Raw genomic sequence first — 24,840 nt, 5'->3', positions numbered from 1 at the left:
CACCCCGCACGTACTGGACGACCCCCGGTTTGGTTTACAAGGTCTAGAGGCAAATGAACTCTGGACAGATTGTTATTGCCGTTCCTTGTAATCTTCAATCAGAGTTACATATGAAGGTTAACTTTTTGTGGTAACGTCCGTCGATATAAATGTATGAACGTGTTCCCTAGGACAGAGTATTGGTATCCTTTCTTCGATCGGCATAATTGCATTGAGCGAGCGACGATTACAACTGGCATACACTATCTCTGTATCTGTACTTGTATTTATACCGATTTTAATACAACTGACTATTACAAATTCATCCACCCGTTTCGGCATCAAACAAACTTACATGTTTAATCCACCTCAACGCGATACTCGAAGACTGTCTTTCATTTTTTCTTTGGTCACACTCGCATACACACAGTCGCCTTCGGTAATCAATTCAACTCAATCGTCTTATCGCGACATCGGCATCGGTACTTCCAACATGCTTTACACTTTCGCCGCGATTCTATTCAATTCCTACATATATTTATCAAAACTGTTGTGTGCAGCTGCGTATATTAGTTGCAAATTATGTAAAGATATGTATGTAATAGTTTCCTCCATACTTACTTAGTTAAGCGTTGCCTTTTATTACATTTCCTTAAAATATACTATGTTAAAAGATTACTTATGTTATAAACATTATGTAGCAGCAACACACCTTCATGCCGATATAATGGGTGATAGCTTGCCGTTATTTAGCCTTAAAATAATTTATGACTGGGTCGAGTGCTCAGTAAGAACCTCTGCAGATTACTTGAGCAAATGTTTAGAAATCCGATAGCTGGCGACTTGAAGTCACCAAACTATGAGGTGTCGATGCTATCTGAGGTGTCCACTGTTTAGAGAATGTGTGAAACAGTTTGACGAAGGATAAGTTGATACACAGATAGACTGATGGCAAGCGACCCGATGTTGCATTACCAAAGAATAAAGAAATAGATAATAGGAGACTTTGTTTAAAGGATCTGACCACGGAGTGGCAAAGGCAATGATGCTTTTTGGTAAGCGGACTGTGAGGGACCGCACGGCATTTACTCCAGAAGCTGGGAGGCACGAAGTATTCACAAAATTAATTTCTAACATGTATGTCTTATATGAAAGAAATATAAAGAAAGAATAATAAATGGAAACAATCAAGGAAATTAAATTTCTTTAAAAGTGCACCTTTAATAATATAATTCAGACAGATGAATAATAGAAATACATTCAGTCAATCTTATAGTGTACACATTGTTCGAGATAGGCATGCGCGGATTATAAAATTTTGTAAAAACTCCGATAGCTGCCATGGGCACTATTCTACATTGTAATTCAAAAACGAAAAGCCGCTGCGATGATCATTTATTACAATGTGAGATCACTGTATGTTGGATCGGGACTCGGCAGAAGAATGACTGATCGCTCATACATTCAGCCATACATTCAATTCGCTCCAGGATTACCGGACGATTCCCTTAATCCTACCCCCGCTGCCACTGACATTATCTATAGCAATACGATCTCATTTGTATATGTCATTTTTCGGCAATGTGTGAGCTTATCCTTATCATTGTATCAAGAGTGACGAGTAGTGATATGAGTAACATGTACAAAGAGTAATATGTCCTGACTTAAGGAACTCTTTTACAGCAATTCTGCTTTGTCTGAGCATTCGAAAGCGGCCCGTATCCTCACTGTAGTATACGATGTAGTTTATTACTTTGTATTATTTTATTCAGTTTTTTTCAGTTCTTTTAATTTATTTTTCATCTAGAAGTGTTTTAAACTAGTTCATTTATCAATTATTAACATTAATTTCAACACTTTTATAGGGATTTCTCCCCTCTTAATGCAACTCCGGATGTTGTTCCCCAATGTAACTCTTTACGGACGGGGCCGCTCGACGAGCGAACGTCGCTGTGGATGAGAGGTATTGGCGCGCATGGTTGAGAAAATATACACGTTGAATGTTTGCGTTATTTTGTTGACGCTTGTATTATTTTCTTCAATATTTAGTTCATCATCACTGTTACTATCACTAGAAATATTGAAACATCTGAGCCGATTCCTTGTTGAACGGAGTTTGTTTCCACTGTCTGAAGCACTGGCGTTGTCTTCTATCTTGTCAGGTTCAAAATAATATTCGTCATCACTACTATCACTATCGAACATGTCCTTTCTGAATCTTGTAGGCATCGTGTATAAGGTATTGTGGCGGATCGGTGCCAACAGGACGTCGACAAGTCGAGGCATCAACGCAGTCGTAACACCTCCCGGACGATCCGCGGGTATCAACCGCCAACACCAGAGGACTACTACGACGATAACGAGACTGTCTGTCTCGCTAGCGGTCGAATATACAGTGTCACGATACAAATACCGCACCTAGCAAGACTCCCTCTATGTCTAAGACAGGGACCACCGGGCATAGCCTTACTGACGAGTCCACCGGTAGTCCCGGGACGAAACGAGAATTCTCTTTTTATCTGGCAGCAACTACTCCACCTACACCCCAAAGTATGTTGAGAAATGTTAGGTTGGTATGATCGCTAGTTACTACAAGCTAAGTTGGTACGACTTCTAATGACGCTCTTTTGTCTTAGAAGTCGACCACGTGTTAATTGGCCAAGTGTATTCTGTGTGTTAAGACGTGTTGTACGAGGCGGAGAAATATATGGAGAAAATCGAATCTGTGTGCATCGATTAATTATCAACCCCAAACCCACATCAATTAATAAAGTATTATAAAAAAATATGTAAAATATATAAAAAGCTTCGGTTTTCCGTCCTGTCCGTAACAAAGTCAATGCCAAAACATAAACTAAAATGAAATTAAAAGCTTTTTCCAAAATGATATAACCGACTTACAAATGCGCTGAAAAGTAAAAAATGGCTTTCATTGTATTTGTGCAAATTTGGTGCTAAGAAATATGAGATAATTTCTATTTTATGTACACACATACATATCCAAAGACGGTAAAGATTATTACTCATTTATCTACTAAACAGCACATTAAAATATTGCAACCTTTTGGAAGACGGAGCAAAATACCGTAAAATGCTACTAGTCTGGCAATGCTTGGACGCCATACTACAAAATTTCAATTCATTTATATTTATCTTATTCAAATTTCAACAAATTTATATGTGATTGCATTACATCGCAATGCATTATATCACAAAGTTACCAGGAATATGTTTTAATAGTGACTAAATTGAAAAATGCCGCTTGTATCCGTACTGATACAAATTACGCTCAATGTATTGATAGTGTACAAAAAATGACGATTATGTAGAAAGAAACTTCTCTTCGAAACTGAGATCTATCATTAGTTTGTGCTGATTATCGATATATACCATGGAGCATAGAATAATTCCCATTGGCTTCATCAATAACACGCTTCCAAAATTTTAATACTTAGTATTACATTCATTGTTATTATTATATCATATTATTATTTTTCTTGCTTAGTTTAATGTTATTTTAGTTTTAGTTTCTTTATTTTGGTGATTATATTGTCATTTACTTGTAATATGCTATCGTAATATAATAAATGAAATTAGTATCAACCAGTATAATAATTGAAATCAATCAATAAGAACTAATGAAACTTTAAACATTGTTTTCCAAGAGAATAGGTCATTTGCGAACCATAGTGTTGCGTTATCGACTAAAGAGCAACCGATCAGGTCAAACCGATCGGTCGATATCGCGTACCTCGAGTGACTTAACGTTCAAGGTGGAAGAGATGAAATAACTCGAGTGTTAGATTTAGACGGCACTTTATTTGTACTAGTTGTAGCACTTAACCGAACTAAGCGAGGACTACTGTCGTCCTGAGTCTGTCCTGTCCAATGGTTGGAGATGAACTCAATTCTCCCGTTCCTGATTCTCTCCCGCCGTTGGATTTCTTCTCTCTGCCGTGCCCTTCCGGCTGGTCCTTTCCTGGGTTTTTCCTGGCCTCGAGTCATTACGTTCACCGTCCTGGGAGGACATGTAATTCGGAACTTCCTAACGAGAGGAATGTTTCTGTCCGTGTCATAAACGGACGGCCACTCAAATTTCGAATTGCAGCCCTGGGAGGACCGGTAATTCGGAATTTCCTAATGAGGGAAATGGGCCTGTCATATGAGCTTGTTATATGAGTAAATAAAATGTAAATAAAATAATTATTATTTCATACTTTTTAGTGTATCTAATTTATATAAATGCGATGAAAATTATTTTTCACTCTTGGGCGCATTTCGAAGTCGGTAATATCTTTTTGGAAAAATGTTTTGTTTATATTTATATTATATATGTCGGGTTAACATTAAAATTTAGGGCGCATAACGATTCTTCGGTTGGATTAGCCATCGTTTTACGAAGCAGAGATTATATTTACACGTATAACTTTTACAAAGTATAATGAATATTGAGTTTAACGAATAATAAGTTTGACGAATAATAAGTTTAACGAATAATGAGTTTAATGAACGCTATTAACAATGTTCTTGGGTTCAAACGAATCCACGGTCAACGGGATAACTCTTTATTATGCGTAGAATAATTTTAGGCACAAGATACGATTGCTGAGACGCTCGGTATAAATTGCTCGATGTATCACTCTCCAAGGCGATCACACGAATAATAATCTGATGGAAATTTTTCTCGCTGTACGATTGCATTTGTTTGTTATATGCTCGTTGGAAGCATCGACAAGGTTTCAATCGCCGTTGCTAGACAGCTTCTGCCTGGAGTTTGATTGTTAATACAACGTGTGTCCCATTATATTGACACCTCCAAGATACAATCCCACGTGACCAGGCCCGTTCTTGAGGCCGTATGCCGCCACAACCACATTTCTAGGGAGAACCATAAAACCACTCCACACCTCCGTCAGGCAAAACGTTCATCCCGTGACCGTGGCTATGTTCGGCGACCAGTTGTCTCCTCGAGCCCAATTTCGTTATTACAAATCCCGAACAATTACAATCAGATTGAATGACAACAGTTCCTTAATTATAGCTATGATAAAATCTAGGCTAAAGCATTAGAGGACTTTGCCAAAATTGCAAAGGGAAGGCTCCGGCTTTCCTTTCATCTCCGACATATATATGTCGGATTTACATTAGAATTAGGGTTAGGGGCGTGAAACGAATCTTCATTTGGATTACACATTGTCGTTATGCAATAGAGAAGACACTCACTAGTGCAAATACAATTATTACAGAATTTGACAAGTAACCATAGTAATTAGATACTCGAGAAGCTAATGACAATGATCCTAGGTTCAATAGCGAATCCGCGGTCAATGGGATAGCAGGATGCTCTTTCTTCCAGAGGCCAAATCGTACTCGACTTCCTTGGCTACGGTGGAAGTATAGCTCAACTGATTCTTTGTTAAAACGTGGAATATCCGAGCGTAAAGACGCTAAGTAACTCGCTAATACGACCTCACGAGAGAATGACTTTCCGTCGCGATGATGCTGCAGAGGAAACTATGATGATTAGGGTGTGTCTAAGGACACGAGATCATCGAATTCGTCGAGGATAGCTTTCGTTCAGAAAGTGAGGAAAATTGACGTTACCGTTAATTGGTCAATTTCCATGTTGGTGGTTAGAAAAAGATGCTAGCCGCCCTCGAGGGAAAGCTGCACGTGTACTGTGGAAACGCATCGACATCTGGCAATCATCTTACTTGAAGAATAGGGTCTGCAAGTGGCAAGCTACGGAACAGAGACCGTTGGAATGTTTACTGTCGAGTGTTACAACTATTTCCTTTTTAAGGAGAGCTATATAATTACTCCATGCCTCTGCCAGACAAAGCGTTCATCCCGCGACCGCAGCTACGTTCTGCGACAGGTTGTCGTCTCGAGCCCGAGCTCATTATCACAAATCTCGAACAAATACAATTGGATCGAATGACGACAATTGCTTAATTACAGCTATGATAAAATTTAGGCTACAGCATTAAAGGGCTTTCTCAAAATTGCGAAGGGAAGGCTCCGGTTTTTCTTTCATCTCCGACATATAAGTATAATGTTTGCCGTCGGGCAATTTGCTTATGCAGAAAAAATGATTGAATTAACGCTCGTCTAGGTTGCTGCATTGAATGCAACACACAACTAAGAAATTAAATAATGAATGTTCAAGAAACCCAGTCATTATTTGTGACAGTAAAAGAATATAAAATGATCAAATAGATTTATGTATGGACTGACGTCGCCCGTCAAATATTCGGGAAAACTTTGCATTCCGTTTTCTCCTTGCCTATTGAGAAAAGCACTGCTAAAACCCATCAACGAATAACAGAACAACGGTTTGAACAGGAGAGACAAAAGTGGTGTCATATAAGATAGTTGATTATTGATGAGATATTAATTGTATATTGCGAAAACTTGCGACTAATTCATTTAAGACTGTAGGAATTCAAGGTCAATGAAAAACTATTTGATGGCTTTGTTGACAATATACAACTTACTTTGTGTTTTGTACAATAATAGTGGCGTGCTAGAGATTAATTTATGATACCAATTTTCATTCTATCATTAATATGAAGATGCGTAAACCTTGCATCATGCTAACGGATGGTACAGAGTTTATCGACCTATTAAATATTATAATTTACTGTATGATGAAGTAATAACTTCTCAGTAAGAATTTTTTTTTATTATTTAATTTAAACTTTACAATTTGTCCAGCTGGACATTTGGTAAATTTTTCTAACTTAATTGGTAAGTAACATGTGGATGGCTACCCCTAGTGAGATACCATCTTCGAATTTGATTGATTTATTTCTTTAGTGAGGTGAGTGTTTGTTTGTTAGATTATGTCCTCTGTGAAATCTGTTGGGTGTTTCCTTTTTAATCTTCCTTTTATGCTTGATGTACCGACCGTTTCCGCTGCCAGCCGGTTTGAGTGCGTTGCTGTCCTTTCTCTGCACCTTCTTGCACATCTGTTAATCTCCTTCTTGACCGTTGGTATTCCCAGGTCTTTCCGAATGTCCTCGTTTCTAACGTACTATTGTTCTGAGTATTTTAGATTGCATTACCTCTACTTTGGTTATATGGCTCATTGCTGCTGTTCCCCATAGTACTATCCCGTACGTCCAGATTGGTTTTATGATCATTTTATATATTTTTAGTTTGTTTTCTATGCTTAGTTTGGATTTTCGACTTGTTAGCCAGTACATTTGTCTCCTTGCCATCTGTAGTTTGTCTATTGTTGCTTTAATATGCTGTTTCCATGTGAGTCGTGAATCTAAGTGGAGTCCTAGGTATTTGACTTGCCTTGTTTGTATTATGTGTGTGCCGTTTAGTACAATGTTTGGTGGTTTCTGTTTTCGCAGTGTGAATGTAATGTGTTTGCATTTTTCGGGGTTTGCTTTAATTTGTTTTGCTTGAAGCCACTTTTCTATTTTTGTGATATGTTCTTGTAGTAATGTAACTGCTGTTGCAGGGTTAGTGTGCCTGATTAGTACAGCTGTGTCATCCGCGAATGTCAGTATTTTGCTATTGTTAGTTGTTGGTATGTTGGCCGTGTATAATGTGTATAGAATTGGTCCTAGGACGCTTCCTTGCGGAACTCCTGCCTTGATTTCCTTAACTTCCGAGTGTGTGTTTTTGATTTTTACTATGAAGGTTCTGCTGCTTAGGTATGATTTGATTAGTTGGTATATCTGCACCGGGAACTGTTTCCTGATTGATTGAAGTAGGTTAGTGTGGTTTATTTTATCGAATGCTTTTTCGATGTCCATAAAGAGTGCCGTGTAGTATTGTTTTGTTTCCAGCGCCTGTAAGATTTCATTGACGAGTCTGTGCGTTTGTTCTATTGTGGAGTGTTTGTTTCTGAATCCGAATTGGTGATCCGGTATTAGTTGATTCTTCTCTATTATGGGTTTTATTCGGTCGTAAATTACTTTCTCTAATATCTTAGAGAACACCGGAAGTAGTGAGATTGGTCGGTAGGATTTGGTTTCGTGTGGGCCCTTGCCTGGTTTGGGTGTCATTATGGTTTGTGCCAGTTTCCAAGTTTTTGGAAAGTATTGTATTCTTCGTATTGCGTAACTATTATTGTGATTTGTCTTATCGCTTTTGGCGGAAGGTTTTTCAAGATTTTGCCGTTAATTAGGTCGATTCCTTGTGCTTTATTAGTTTTTGTTTTCTCAATTATGTTCCTGATTTCTTGTGCTGTATCTTTGGGTATGGTGTAGTGATTGTCAGTTGGTGTACTAGTAGTTAGCGCATTCTCGTCCGTATGACTATTGTGGTTGCTGTTGTTGATGTTGTGTGGGATGAATGTGTTGCGTAGGTGGTTTGAAAATTCTTCAGCTTGCCCTTCATTGCTTCTTGCCCACGTGTTACTTGCTCTTCTGATTGCTGGTACCATTTTTATTGTCTTCTTTATTTTTTTTGTGGCTTTCCATAGGGAGTAGTTGTAGTTCTCGTGTGCAGATAGTGACTCGATGAACTTTGTGAACTCGTTGTTGTTGTGCTCTTTTATTTTGTTTTTTATTTGTGTAAGGGTGACGACCGGTTGGCTACTTGCGCGTAGCTTCGGCTACCAAAGGTGTTGGTATTATTATGGTTGATGTTCATTACATGCTATGTGTTTGTTGATGTCTCAGTTACTGTGCTATCCTGTTGTGTGTGAGAGTTATTGTATATTCCGTTACGAAGCGGCGGAAAAAGTTTACTGTGAAGTTGTTTTCTGACTAAACAGCCTTTGTAGCTAGCTGGGTGGTTTCCACCGCAATTGTAATATTTTACATCATTTATTTTTCCCGTGTGTGGACAGTTCATTGTTAGGTGCTTTCCTGCGCATTTGACACACGCCAGATTTCTGTTGCAGCAATTTTTTGTGCGTCCATATTGTTGACACCGCATACATTGTGGTATGTCTTTTTTGTGTCTGGGTGGCTCGACTGTAATTATTGTGTTTAAAACTTTTTTAATTTCGAAAATTTCCTTGTTATTATTTTTAGGATCAAGCTCTATTAAAAATAGCGGTAATGGTTGGTTAGTATCAAATCTGGTTATATTATTTACTGTTCTTACCTGACGTCCGATTTTGGCTAATTCCTCGCATATGTTACTTGTATTTGTCTTAGGGTGTAAACCTCTGATTACTGTTTTGTAGCTTTTATCAGTTTTGGGTTGGTAAGTATGATACCCAGCGTTTTTTTCTTTTAGTGCTTTTGTCACTTTCCTATAGATGTCTGGGGTATTAGTTTTTACTTTTACCTGATTCAATTTAAGTTGTTTAATGGTGTAATTTTCTTTTCCTGCCGTCCTGTTTAGCAGATCAATGAGGAGGTCTATTATTTTAGCATCTATGTAGATTGGTGGTGGTTTGGGAGTGTGTGTTATTGGTTTTTCAGCTGGATCTGAATCCATCTCTTCTGGCAGTGTGCTGAAGGAGTTTTGTATAGGAATTTCCTTAGTCATTGTTGTCTTTCTGTTTTTATAGTCCTCCTAGCATTGGTGTCTGTATTTATTTTTCGTTTTTTGCTACAAGTTACAGTCTTCCAGCTTTCGTTATGATGTGGTAGATCATTGTTGATATTATTCTTTTTGTCGTCTTTTTGTGTAATTTCCATCACTATTTCGTTTGTAGCTGAGCAATCCTGTACTTCGCTTGTTGGTTTATTTGGGCTTAATTTGTCTACAGCTCTGTTTATGGCATATGTTTCCCCTTTATTTAGGATTTTTATTGGTGGTATTTTTTGGATGTTATCCATCATTTAGCGATTGGTTCTGTTGCACGTCACTTTTCTTTCCCACTTGTGGCACTTACGGAGGCACTGGTTCTCACGTCCGCATAGCTCGATTGCTCGGGCAGAACTGTGGCAGTAAGAAATGCGTGCAAAGGAGACTTCCTTTAACCGGAGAGTGTGAGGATGCTATAGCAGTAAGAATACTTCTGACAGCAAAATTAGTGGACAAATATAACACAAAAGTTACTAATAAGTTGATGGAATCACGTCGTATGTATATTATTGTAGTATCGTGGACGAGGGGCCTGGGGGGTGTCGTGCGAATTACAAATAAGCGGTTGCTGAGCATGATGAGGCTTAAACAAAATATATGAGGCTAATACAAAAGACAAAGGGTTGCTAAGGGACATAAACGAATTAACGGCAGTATGAGTTGAGAAGCCAGAGAGTGCGGATTGCGTTGTCGAGATAGTGTTGTTAGCGTTGTTGAGAGAGAGTTGAATTTGTGTTGACGAGAGTTGTTAAGTAATTATAATACATTGTTACGATCAGTTCATGTTAAATTACTATTGTTTTCTGTTTAATCCATTTATTATTAATAAATTAATTATTATATTTACGATACTACATTATTATTTTAACAGACGCGTCTCGGGAAGCAGCTAATAATTGTGGAGAATTGTTGCACATAATAACATTACCTGAAGAAACATCAATTTCTCAATGGTTTGATAAACAGCACAATATGAATATCTGATGTAGTACCATACAAAATTCTGAAACTGCATGATGTAAACCCGCTTGCAGAAGTGCGAAGTTTAGGGGAACTTCTTCAGGAAGGAAATAGCTGAGATCTACTTCCTACAAGCAATGTGTAAAAAAACGATCCAAGTATGCTTGAAACGAGGAGTTAATAATAAAAGGTACGAGTCAAGTCGGTTTTGAGCGACCAGCCTACCTACAGAAATGGACGATGTATGTTTGCAGAGACAATTTTGTAAAAAAACTACCGAATTTTTTCAGCAACGAGTTTATGAAAAAACAACTAAACACAATAAAATGAAATCGATGAATAATAATAGGTGATTTGCAATAAAAATAGATAAGAATAAAGAAATAGAAAGGACTTTGCTGACGAAACTGCTCGATGCACTACCCCTGCAAGATATAGAAACCTTCATCCCAATAGCTTAACCCAATTCAAAACATTTGATGAACATACATAAAAATTAATTTTTTACAGTAATCAGTAGTTGACAATAAATAAATGTGAGAAAATTCTTTAACGGGATCAACGGTAGAACATACCCTAAATAATAAAAAAAATCATCTCAATATCAGTCCAACAATTGCAGAACAGTTACTGAACGCACATAAATGAAATTGATGAACAGCAAATTCCTTGCAGTAACAATAGTTAACGATGGATACATCCAGAAAATTTTGCAAACGGAATCAATCGCTGAACTACCCTTGCACGGTGCAAAGGGTTCATCAAACATAAAAATTGGATTTTTATGAAAAGAGTAGTTTATAAAAACTAATAAAAAAGAATTGCCTTAACGGGACCAATCGGAATACATGTCTTACAAAATACAAAAATGATCATTGTGATTAATCAAGTTGTTTCGGAGAAATCGATGAACATACATGCAAAAAAAGAAATATTCATCAAATTAAAATACCTTTTTTGTTTATTGAAGTCGATATAAAAATTATAGTTTAGATAAGAATGACAGACCCGGTTCTAAATTTGGAGATAGTACTGTTATACTGGTACGCTGTCCTATTAAATATGAAATTATTAAAATCGATAATTGGTGTAACACAAGACTGGAGCTTTCAATTCAAGTTATTCCTGAGCAACGAAAACAAGCGGGATATAAATAACGGCAGTCAAATTAGCATATATTGCCCCAACAAATGTCCCCAGGAATTAGAAGTGTACTTAGTTCTAAAAATAACAATAGTATAAGGAAAATAATTTTTTATTCTTCATATTCGGACATATTTAATAATGCAAAGTTGGATCTCGGTTTTCTAGCTTGGGATTCCGACGAGAGATTAGTAATATCAAACCCTACAAACAAACTAAATGTTGCAGGTGACTCTTTCAAAAAAATTCACATCAAAACTGTAAAAATTGTCAATCCTAAATTCAGTTAACTAGTCAATAAAAAAGTACAAGTTTTAAAAGAGAAAGTTTCTAGTACTAGAAACTTTCTAGTACTTGCTAGCGTGAATTAAAGTTTGTGCTTTTTCGAAGTACAATTCTGTCAACAACCCTAATTTACATGTTATTTTGGCCAATTATTTCACATCATTTGAGAAAATGAAAATTATTTTTTCCAAATTAAACAATAAAAAGTCTTTAGATTATAATAACATCCCGAATTAAGTTTTGAAACATCTGCCCTATAGTTACATTCTTTATTATACCATATTACCTAGTAATGCATTTAACTTGAAATATTTTCCATTCGCATGGAAAATAGCCAACCCTCTAATTCAGAGCTATCGAACTTCTTTCTCTGCCCAGATAACATTACTACTCATATTCTACTCTACCTAAACCAGGTCCTACACCACGGGCCAGACGGGAACCAGATGTCCACTCATCCTTACTGCGTACCCTCAATAGTCTTAAGGACCCATCATAAATCCCAGTAATTTGCTTTTTTCTAAATCGCTTTCTAAAGAGTATTGTCTACTACGGCTTGACACGGGAAAGTTAGTTTTTCTCACGTACGATGCTTCCCACTAGCAACTTTTTATCGAGGGCGGCAAAGACGCTTCCTAGTCCACCAACCTTCAACCAATCAGAAGCAATGTATAGTGCCCTCACTTTCCTGATCAAAAATATCATGAACAAATCCGATGGTCCCGTGCGCTAGACACATCCATCGCTAGCTTTCCTCCGACACAGCATCGGCACTCAACTTTACTTCTTCTACACCGCTAGAAAAGTCAACTTTACTTATTCGACAACGCTCGCAAAGTCTAACATACATCATCTATCTAAGTCGGTTCTCGGGATTACCGAACATTCACTTCCTGTATTAAGTATCCTCTAGTGCTACGCCCATTAACATACTAAATTCAACTGTGCATATCTATCTTATCTTTGTGCGACAAATTGTTATCTACGATTTATACCTATTTAACAGTGTACCTCATGAGTGTTGGAAATAAAAACCTTATAACCCTGTGAATCACAGTGTTATATTAACTTAACCACCCCTATTATCTTAACGGAAATCAGGGGATCGATTAGCTCGTAGTGTCGATTATTATAATCGTAACGGGAATTTACGACTCCCGTTGACGTCTCTCTTCGCGATTGCGTCTCCCCGCGATTGGTCGAAAATACACATATAGATAACCGATAACCCACTATGAGCAAGTTAGTCCTTAGTCTATAGATCTTCCTTTAGACAGTAGTTAAATGTCTGCTCACCCTATTACGATCAGATAGGAATGCGTTATAGTTATAATTTATAACTGTTGCCCTATTGTAATCTATTGTTTTTATTCCAAAGCAAACGAAGTACATACCTAATATGAACATTGTTGTTGCGATATTTCGTCAACAAGTGATGGTACATCGACTGGAACTTCAGTAAGGAAGGTGAGTAGTCTACTAGCGCCGACCGATACCTTGATTTTATGCGTATCATAATAGGAAAAGTGCTTTCACTTATAGATGGATCCAAACGCAGGACATAATTATTTATTAACAGACAATAATTAGAAAAATTTATATCCATACTCATTGCTACTAAGTAGGAACAGATCCCCTTACAGGTTGCATAATTTCAGTCTCTATAAAATATTTCGTTGTTCGATCCTACAACTTCTTGAATTGTTGAAAATATCATTTTTAATGTATCAAAATCTTTAAATTTAGTTTGGAATTGTTCCGTAATTTCTGTTAACGGTGCTGTGAATTTTTGAAAATTTGCATTTGCGTGTTCATTTGTTATCTCTTTACGAGACGGAAAATGATAAAATTGGGAGGTTTCTGTTTTTAATATAAATAAGTAGATTTGTTTCTGGAAGCCGTTAATGTGTTCAATTAATTCTGATATCGTTTGGTCCTGCTTTTGTAAATTTAGATTTAAACGGTTGAGGTGATATATAAGTCTATCAAGAATGCTAATTCACTTAAAAACGAAGTATCTTCAAATTAATGCAATTGTTAAGGTATAGAGAGGATTCGGAAATACAAATAGTTTACTTTATATAACACTCTGAAGACCTCGATAACCTTCTTGCATGCACGCTTGTTGTCAACCGACTCCACCAGATTCTTCTAACGGCTTCCAACCGCCTTTTGTTTCAACTCAGACCTGGACGCCCTCTGATGCTTACACACACATTCACATGTACAGTGTAAATGTATCATCTACCTAACAGCAATAAATTCTCAATTCTTTTATTTCATTTTTTAAAAATTCGGCTATTTCATTTCTTAATGAAAAGAATCGGGATAAGCTGAACTCAACCAGCGTATATCTGTATGCAAGGATGGGCCTTCATACGTGGCACTAATTTCTTGTAAGAAGTTTTTAAATTTTTTACGCGTGAATGCATTATTTGTACTTCTAATCAAATTAGTAACTTTCATTACAGTTTTCATCGTGGAATTTAATATTATAATCTTTCCACATAACGGCTCTCGATGCAAAGTACAATGAAATGTTGGATCATTTTTTCTCAACAGGCCTTTTAAGCTGCGTAAAATAAAAATAACAGGCTGTAATAAGCCAAAAATTATAAATTATGATGTATTCGTACTTGACCGTAGTGATATGAATTGATATTTAGCTCTAGCTGCTGAAGAAAAAGACATAGAGTGATGACTAACTCATTTGTGGTAGGAAAATCTATAGAGTAACCAACTCTGGCCCGTGAATCGTCATTTCGTCAGTCCTGCTCTTCTCGAAAGGTAGTAGACTTTATCAAATCTGTTTAGTTAGAGATCTTCTCCCTAATATCAGTAAGACATTTGACAAAGTAGCTAATAAGTCAATAAAGTCTCACTGCATTCTCAATCATATTATTCCTAACAATCAATTCGCTTTTCATTCAAAATACAACACCATTCATGCTATCAGTAAGTTTGTATTTGATATTTGCTGGGCAACGAACGCTGATAGATTTGTAGGAGTACCGCTAATCGACCTTGAAAAGCCCTTGGGCACGGTGTGGTTGAATACGTTGTTCTACAAGCTATTCTAAAAAATCTTCAAGTTATTTGAGCTCGACAACAATTTTCTCACTTAATAATGGTGTGCAATAGGACACGGTAAATTTACCCTTGCATTTCGATATTTAGTTCGGCGATTTACTGTTCTCTTTGACCTAAACAATTAGGATGAGAAATCTGCAACCGCTTTTGCAAATAATTTATTATTATGTGCTTCCTACAGGAAATTTTCTCAAATTAACAAAATCTCCCAAAATATTCAAGTCAACTATTATGTGGCCAAATACTCTAGCATATTTAGCATTCTGGAAAAATCATTTAGCTGTCCTAAACCAATTAAACATAAATCCTCGATTAAATATTTAAATTTAAATCTTTTTAAAGTCGCAAAATTTTTGGGTCTTAATCATTTTAAAAAATTAAGATTTCTAAATAATTTAAGATTGGAACTCTCCATAGCTCAAATAACCATGTTGTCGTAACAAAAAATTATTGTATTCAAATTTTCAAACAACAGTGCATATATTCTGTATTATAAATTATTAGTTAGGTCTATAATTATACAGGGTTGTTGCTAACTGGTAATACAAGCGGAAAGGGGGTGATTCTACGCGAAAAAAGAAGTCGAAAGCATAGGATAAAAATTTCTTTTTAATTTTCTTTTTAATTTTTCCATCGAAACAATGATCTACAGTGAGATCCGTTATAACGAGACGTGAGAAAGTGCACGCGTACCGAGCGAAAATTCAAAGTCGATTTTCTCGAAAACAAAGCCTCAAACGAAAAATTTTTATTCTATATTTTCGACTTCTTTTTTCACGTAGAATCACCCCCTTTCCGCTTGTACCACCAGTTACCAACCACCCTGTATATGAAATGCTTATATGATTCAATATCTTCACTAGCACGATGGAAAGAAGCAGGCTCGCCGAGAGGAAATATCTAAAACAATGCCCAGGATGATTCAACTCTCTTAGTTCCAATTCAAAAACTGAAATAGTAACTTGGAATTGTATAGCTATATGAATATTATGAGAATTTATTTATTTGAGTTGAAGCAAATAAGGAGTTATTGGGTGAAAATTAAAGATATCTCAAATAATGACTGAATTAAATACCGCGCGTTCTCAAATTCTCTTTATTTTCAAAAGGCTACGAAAATCGGATATCGAGTAGATAAAAATTATCGGATCCGGACTGAGGATAGCATCTCACTCATCTACTATGTTGGAAGAAATCCGTACAATAAGGAGATAACATATATTCTTAAGAACTTCTAGACGAATTTGAAATATTCACTACCATATTCTACACCTAATTTGAAACCCCACTTAAAATCCTGATATCCATGGACCAATTTAATAACAGTATAATATAGTTATTATTAAGTATATACATGTACATGTATTAGCTAGAATTGCGTATATTAGATAAAATTAATACCTGCCACAAATAAGTTCCTATGTAAATATTCTGTTATTCTGTGGTATCACTTAATTCTATCGCATTGTTATTATTATTATTATTTTATTCTTTATTTTATCTTTTCACGTTAGTTTTTCCGGGTAAGCAATCGTGTTTGGACCTTGCATTTGTTTTTTGCACATGTATTTTTGTCTAATGTTATTTTATCTATTTTTTATCCATATTTGTATTAAAAATTACATGCCGTGACGAAGTATATAAATTATGCGAATACTTACTGTAACTATTTATAAGTAAAACTGTGGCATTTTTCATTAATTCTGTGATATTAATCTGCGAGAGCTGTTACTACAGCCATACAGATTTAGTGTATCTTTTTTTTTTATAAGTGGGGAAATCCCCATCGACACCCTGCCACTCCTGGGAAGCGACGGGGTAGTATCGGGCTTAACCGACTAAAACCCCACGGTGGTCCGTCTGACGCTCAACAGGGATGCCCCGGGATCTCTTTCGAATTACTACCGGAGCACTCCTTGGTCTTCTCGCATTCTGGGGGAGTCGTTCCTAGGTTAGCTCCTCGGCATGTAGGCCCCAATGACTACCTAGGGCGGCGCGGAACCCTGCAAGGGTGGGATATGAGAACCCGCTCTGTGCGCTCCTTCACGAACATTGCTCCTTCGCAATAGGAGCAAACTGCGAGGAACTCTTGTTGGCCTCTCAGCATCACCTTCCACGACTGACGGGGGTCCAAACTTTCGCCAATAGTTAGTCGCAGAACACGTCGGTGGGCCTCCCGCGCCGGACAACACTCCAGCGTGTGCCCGGCCGTGTCCTTAGAGAGGCACCTCGAAGAATTCAAACGCCTCCACTATCCTATCCCAGGGTATGGTGTTGAACGCATTGGCTATGTTTCAAGAAACTGCCAGCGCTACTCCACCCCGAAAAACCATGGCCCCGTCTCCCCATCTGCCGTACCCGGTTCACCGCATCCACCGTCGAGCGTCTCCACCGAAAGCCGTCCTGGCTTTCGTGCAAACCTAGCACTCGTCCCGACATGTGGACCTCCAGGCAGGCGGCAATGACTCCATCGAAGAGCTTGCCCACCTCATCTAGTAGGTACACCGGACGATACGCGAATGGCGAGTCCGTCGGTCGTCCCTCCTTCTGAAGCAGGACCAACCTCGCCAGGCGCCATATCCGAGGATAGGCTCCCTCCCTCAGACACCGTGTAAATAGGTGTCGTAGTCTGAAAGTCATGAACGCCATCGTTTCCACCCATACCCGCCCCGGGACCGCGTCTGGGCCGCGCACCACATCGCGGGTGGCCATCCTTCTCGCCGCATCCAGCATCTCCTCCTTCGCAACCCCCAGTTCCTCCCACCACTCCACTGTCCAAATCGAGAATGTTCAGGGCTACCCCGGCCTGTCCTCCTTTTCAATGCCGGATCCATATCTGCCCTACGGATCCCATTCGATCGACTGGAAGAGGTCCATCCAGGATCGGACTTTAGTGATCTTGATACTCCCCCGTAAGATGTGCCCTGTCTCTCTATATGCCTCGTAGCAGAGAGAGAGAGATCTTTTCCTCGTCATGAAATTGACGACGAGGTACCCTCTGGAACCGCTTGTGAGCCCGAACGCAGGTGTGTGCGGGCAAGATCTACAGCTCTGCAATCTCCGCGGTCCACCAGTACACAGTCCGGTTCTGTCTAGCACCAGACACGGAGCGCGTACCGTCGCATCACATGCCGCGCTCATGTCTCGGCGAAGGCTCTCCACCTCCTCGTCCACGCTTGTCTCCTCTGTACAAGCGTCCCAGTTCCAGGCCGCCACAATGGCTGCTGCCTGGAGCATTTCATTGTCATCTTTGATGGACCATCCTGGTGACAGGCAGGAGCGTTCCACTCCCCGGATGCCGCGGGCCTCTCCCGCGGGCATTATCTCCGGCCCCACCTCCATGAATATATAGGGGTGGTCTAAGAAAATCTTAACCCCCTCAGATAGTCTCCAGCCTGAGACTCGTTGAAACGCGTTGGGAATGCTCCATGTAATATCGACGACTGAACACCCCCTCTACGCCACGCATGTGCTGGTCGAGCCCCTATTAAGTAATAGGAGCCCGAGGCCCGTAGCCCGATCTGTCAGTACCCGGCCACGAGCGTCAGTCCTGTGTTCCTCCATTACGGGAAATGGGCATTAAAGCCCCCCCCCCCCCGAACGAGAACCTGACGGGGAAAGTATCGTCTCACGTAATCGCCAACCCCGTCCAGGAACTTCCCAAACGCGACCAGGCCACTGTTCGGAGAGACATATACGTCTACCACTACTATACCAGCCCACTCGATGATTACATACACCTTGCTCTACTCGGGCAGGACACCGGCGGCAGACGTGCCCGGCGCTGACGTTCTCCTCACAGCGACCAAGTTATCCAGGTTTCTGACTCAGTCAGAGGTGTCTAGTACATGACAGGGCTCGGCTACTACTGATAAGGCAAATTCTGTGGTCGGCAAGCGCACCGAGCGACTCACAGACCAGGCATCCGATCATGGAGGTAGGGCAAATCTCAGCCCGGTAACCGGTGCCTCCGCACCTGTAGCATAGATGCCTCCGGTTTACTACTGAGCTACAAGTCGCTCTCACGGGTCCCAGCTCTAAGCATCTGTAGCATTGTAGGAGCCTCTTCAGGATGGCTCCGACCCTTGCCGTTGACCAGCCCAGAGCAACTCTTCCCGCTCGGATTAGTATCCGCGCTGCTACCGTCGGACACCTTATCCAGGATGAACCAAGGCCGCCTCTGAAGATCCTGATGTCTCCTACTCGAACCTCCAGTGACCTGCATCCCCTAGTCCCAGCCAGGGCATCCCGAAGTTCCTCCTTCCCGACCGAGATGTTGATCTCAGTCACTCGAAGCTCTGACGTTCTAGTTGCAGCCACGATTCTTGCCGTGGCCAGGTCCTGTTCTGCCAGACGTCCTGTAAACGCGGTTGTCTTGTCTCTTTCTTTATCCCAGGGAACATCCAGAATGAGGCATCCAGTCATCGCCTTCCTAATTTTAACTCTTACAATTCCGACTTCGGCTAGCGAGACTTTCTGTCTAGCTGTCGCCAGCACTTCGGCGTAAGAAGCCTTCTTCCATTCCCTAAATGTTAAGGTCACCGCACATGATTGCGGAAGGCGTTGAGCACCACCTTACTATTCGTCTGTACCGGCCTTCCTTCCCGCAAGGAGGACTTGCTTATGTAAGTCTATGGGGGCTGGCAAACCCACGTTCCCGCAACCAGGGAGGACCGTCGGGACAAGCGTCCCGCTTACGTGAGTCCTCTATGTACACCACAGGGAAGGTCGCCGGGAGTGTAAGGCGTTTAAGTACGGTTACACCTTCTCTACGTGGCCTTGGGTAGTAGCGCACCCACGATCCTGATGCCAAGAATGGGACCGTCGGGATAAGTTCCCGGGTACTTTGTACCTTGAGGCCCCCGCTTACGTGAGTCCGATCTGGAACTGCCGAACACGGTTAGAAGGTCGCCGGCCGGCAGTGACGTGACCATACATCCACACGATAGTCTGACGAATGACTAAAGTTGAGACCACGGGGGTTGAGTGAAGCCTAGAGAAATTTGCGACCTTTCAGCTCGACCAAATTGGGTTGGACTCGTGGGGATAATGGTTGATGGCCAAATACTGGCAAGACGACCGATTTAAGAGGTATTGGCTTTCCCGAATGGTCGTCCCTGGGTGAGCAGTGTCCTAACTGTTCAACTTTTCCGGAGCCATCCTGGAAAGACGATAGGGCTAGGAAAGAAGCCCCGTTCGACCTGAGACGAGTGAAAGCCCCTGCAGACCTAACTAATAAGGGTAGCAAGATCTGGATACCGAGTGAACCCAACCCCTATGACTCTAGGGGTGCTTGGGTCTGGTATGGCTACTTCGCGAGGTACGGACCTGTTATCTAATGCTGCTACGGAGGTAGACACTAATTGTACCAGCCTTCCTTCTGGAGGCAGTTGTAATGTCTCCGGCGCCTTGGCAGCACCTGCTCTCTTCATACTGTTCTTCTTCTTCCTCAGCACGACCATCTTGCATTCACCACCCTCCTGTCCCCTCGGGGGCGATGATAATTCGGTGGCATTACCTGCAGCCGTAGTTGCCTTCCTCGGCCGTGTTTCTCAGCTATGTCGGCCGTCTTGTAGACATTCTTCTAGGCGTTGCAGGCGTTCATTAGCGAAGGCCCGAGCTTCTCAAATCTTTTCTCGAGGACGGAAAGACACTCCTTCTCTCCCCCCCCCCCCCCCCGCTCCCATCATCTTTCTTGGGAGGCCCAGCTCTGAAGTGGAAACGTTGCACCGTGCACTCTTCTGACGACCGTAAACGGCCTTTCCGGTTTGCTCTTTCCGACGGACTTCGATCTCCTTCTCCAGCACCGTCACACGTATCTCCCTCAGCCTAGTAGCTCCAATACCGCAAGCGAACCCCGTCCTCCTTGTCAACTACCATCGTACCAGCAGCGATGGTGCTTGCCGCCTCCTTTAAGGTCTTGATGTAGATGATTTTCAGATTCCACAATGTCGTCGCCACCTATATTATCTCCTCGAGCCACCGAATTAGCTCAGTCCTTATGTCAACTATCGAGGACGTTCTTATCTCCAAGACCAGCTCCACAGATACATCTGGGATTGTGGATGTCAGCTTCCTTTTTCGTACCCTGGACGTAGTTGATGAGGACGAAACCCCATAGGCCAACGCCTCTTCGATGTGCAAACTCGCACTTCCCTGCGAGATTCCTGCAGTGGTTGTTCCGGTGTATTATCCGGCGCTGGCGCCATGACCCGGTCCATGCCCGAACTCTCTGGTCTGTCCATCCTGTCTGCAATTCTCTTGAATCTTCTGGACACCTTTAACGCAAGCTCCACTCCTCCCTCCATCTCCTGTCTCCTGCTAATATTCTCCAGATACAGGAGCTCATCTGGTGGCCTGGCGGTCAACTCCCGAACAGTCGTGATCATGGGATGCCGACACAGTGGGGTCCTACGCGCACGTGCTCTCGGGTTGTTTCCGAAGTTGCCCGTGCGGCGGCTATGTCGGCGCGCGTCCCAATATGACCTCCTTATTGCCTCATCGACAGGGCTGAATTTTCTGAACTTCCCTACCCCATCCATCCCTTACCAGTTTTCTTGCGCACTTTCGTACACACACACTGGCACAACACTCTAGTCAACTTCTTTTTTCGGATTTCCTTATTTTCCTAATAGTTTCGGTTGCAGAGTATAGAGCAACCTGAACGCGTCCTCTCCATGCCGCCATCTTCAGATCTCAATATATTGTATCTACTGTATACCTATATGTGGCGTTTCGTATAATTTCTACATGCATATTTCTGTAACTGAAATAGTAATAAACACATTAAAGCAAGAACTGTAACACAGATTAGATGGTGCGGCAAACGAAGTGCTTGATTCTGATATGAACGACGAGCTGTACTCGAAATGCGTGACAAATTGATTGCTAACGATCTCTCACGAAAGCGATGGTACGCGAAACGAGATACGCGGTATGACGCAATCTAGCACAGAAACGCTAAAAACGTCGCTTTAATTATATTAAATTTAATTTCATATTTAAATAGTTCAATAAACATATTGAATTGTGATTTCAATGACATCGATAAAATATTTTGCTAATTATTTACAAATCAGATGACCTTACCGATTTCAATGATCTTGAAAGATGTTATCATGATCAACATTCTGAACGTCTTTTCCCTGTATATGTTACCGTCACTATAGGAAAAAGTTATTTGATATCTTAATCTTGACAACATATTTCAAGCTCACATAAATCTGTGAAGTCGTCCGATTTGTAAATAATTAGCAATATTTTATATTGAAATAAAAATATGCCTGGCATAGAAACGCCAAAAACGCTAATTCGTTTAATGCAACGGTTAATTCTTAAGTAGGAATTATGATTCCTAATCACACATTGATATACAGAGTTATCCACTTAACTCGAAACTAGCGGTCGCAACAATATTGAAAACTGCAACAGTTTAATATATACGCTTACTGCTACAATCAAACGTCGCGAGCCACCTGTGAGCTGTTATTAGAAGTATAATTAGGCAGTGTGGTTGTCGTTAAAAGCTCTTAAAGTTGGTGTTGCAATAAGGAGAAGACAAGCAAAACGAAATGAGGCAAGAAGAAAACATGCCTCGCGGATTTTCGCGCAACGATTTCATGTCCTTGCACGCTTCTGAAGCCGTCCTTCCAAACAAGCAAGTGCATCCGATTCTATACCCACATATAGCTCTTTTTTTTTTATTATATTGTATTATTTGGATTTGGTTTATCTGATATATAACTGCAATTTTTTTTATTTAAAATCGCATTCAACTACCAGAATTATTAATGAACTACAATAATATTGTTCCAATTTTTACAAACCTTTTTTTATTTTTTATTTTTATTAAACATTTTCTTCTACATCGTACTTTAAAATTTGTTAACGATTACTTTCTACGAATTGATCTTTATTACCTCGTTTTGTATCGTTTTGCTGTGAATACATCGAATGTAAAAATAAGGAACAAATTGAGAAATAACAAAACACCTCACAGGACTCAGATTTAAATAAATCAGTTAAAAAAAAATAAAAATTAATTTAACTTTCGTACTGCAATACCTGGGCTCATTTGGACTAGTTGACGAACAGCGGATGTATGTTTGAACGATAAGAAGCCCAACGGTCTCTAAACGACAGATTTCACATCAGAATTCGACAATTTATATACAGGCTGTTCTGCTATAGGTGTAAAAAATGTAAGGGGTGTTTCTTAAAGCTAAAATAAGATATGAAAATCAAGAATTAAAAATTGCATCTTCAGCTTTGTTTTTTAGTTATTAACAATTAAGAATTAGCCGAAATATCCCTGTGCGCGAGCAATCCTCCTTACAAGAACGAAAGTAGGTCAGGCTAACCGGCGGGGTGCGCAAGAATCCAATTGAACGATACATAGACAGCAACTTACCTCGTACAAATAGTAAAGGAGAAAATATACAGAGTGCCCGTAATGCAAGTAAATGTAAAGTAAAGTGAGTAAAGTAAATAAAGTAAAGTGAGGAAATGAAGTGTGAATGAAATAGACAGAAAAGTTTATGAGTCAATCAATTAACCTACGGCAGCTGCTAACATATTCCTAGTGTACAATGAAATTATATAAAATTTGAAAAAATAAACAACATTTCCGTACACAAAGTTTCTTTATTGCCTTAACTCATTTGCACCTAAGCGCGGATTAATCCGCACGCTGCGACTGTCTTCTATCACCAAGACGCGGATTATTACGCGCACTGTGACTGCTTTTTATTTCAGTTACTAAGCATTCTTCAGATGTGAGAGTTTACGTTTGACCCGTTTGTCAGCATCTCGCCTATATCAGTTTATTGTATTGACCATTTTAAAGAATTTCACCAGAAATAATATGATTTAATTCCTTATTTCTTATTTTTTTTAAATAAATATTTTTTTCTTTTTTCCATTTAGAAAGTGTAGAAAGTGTATCGATAAATCCGGATTACAGTACAGTACAGTTTTGTTATTGTGCAGCGTAATATACACATGTATTTGATTCGTCGTCCTCGTGACAACTAACGAAAATATCATTGAAGCAAAAAAGATTATCGATCATGTCACAGGTGGCGTAGCAAAATTTAAGTAACATAATATGCAGATTTAATTATTTACAATGTTAAACACCAACTATTCAAATCCCGAATATGCTTGGAAAATTATCGAAAGTTTATTGTAATGTTATATAATAAATATTTCTAAAAACTTACCATGGATCTATCACCCGGTTTCGCTTTCCCATATTTTATTAAGCAATTTAGACCACTGCGAAATGTACGTGCCCAAATTTGCAGCCAACCTTCTTTTTCAGAAATTGAAACTAATTCTGTGGTAATACTAGTAAAAAATAAGGAGTACAATGCTCCAGAAGTGCCACCCATTTCTTCTTCGGCTATATGAGCTAGTTCAGTAAAAACTGATGATGGGTGTGAGAATTGAAACTTGTCTAAATTTCCTAAAATTCCTGAAAATAAATATTTATCAAAGAAATTTAGTTAAATTCGATCGTATTTTCTGTATCAAAAAAAATGATATTAATTAATAAACTGCAGACTTTTATTCAAATTCATATTTGTACGAATATAAGTAAAAAATAAAATTTCAATAAAAATTTACTTCATTTTATCATAGAGATATTACAAAATGTGTATTTTATCTCGGATATTTAATACATTTCTGCATACTATACTCATTTTGTATACTTCTGCATATTAAAATTTTTTATAAATATAGAAAAATCCACAGTCTGGTAATTAATTATATACAGGGCGTGTTTACGTTGCCAAAACCGAACACGTAAATATCTCCTTTACTATTAATGTTTAAGTTTTGATATAACTTTTCTCGGCTTTTTCTTCTTGTAATATA

General features: G+C 39.5%; 1 protein-coding gene across 9 annotated transcripts in view; it reads right to left on the bottom strand.

Annotated features, from left to right (window-relative positions):
- Positions 1-24,840, bottom strand: part of LOC126864932 (triokinase/FMN cyclase-like) — an 81,351-nt gene that overhangs the window by 11,884 nt on the left and 44,627 nt on the right. For 7 of the 9 annotated variants that reach the window (XM_050616861.1, XM_050616859.1, XM_050616855.1 and 4 more), the window contains one exon: positions 24,183-24,436. In XM_050616861.1, the coding sequence (XP_050472818.1) occupies positions 24,183-24,436 (254 nt within the window). Of the gene's footprint in view, positions 1-23,596; positions 23,774-23,861; positions 23,991-24,182; positions 24,437-24,840 lie in introns of those variants that run through there. The other 2 variants (XM_050616860.1, XM_050616858.1) reach the window with 2 other exon arrangements.

Source organism: Bombus huntii, chromosome 4 (genome assembly GCF_024542735.1).
Source record: "Bombus huntii isolate Logan2020A chromosome 4, iyBomHunt1.1, whole genome shotgun sequence".
Classification (NCBI taxonomy): Eukaryota; Metazoa; Arthropoda; class Insecta; order Hymenoptera; family Apidae; genus Bombus; species Bombus huntii.
Note: the sequence above shows the minus strand (reverse complement) of the source record. Positions and strands in the feature narration are given on the sequence as shown.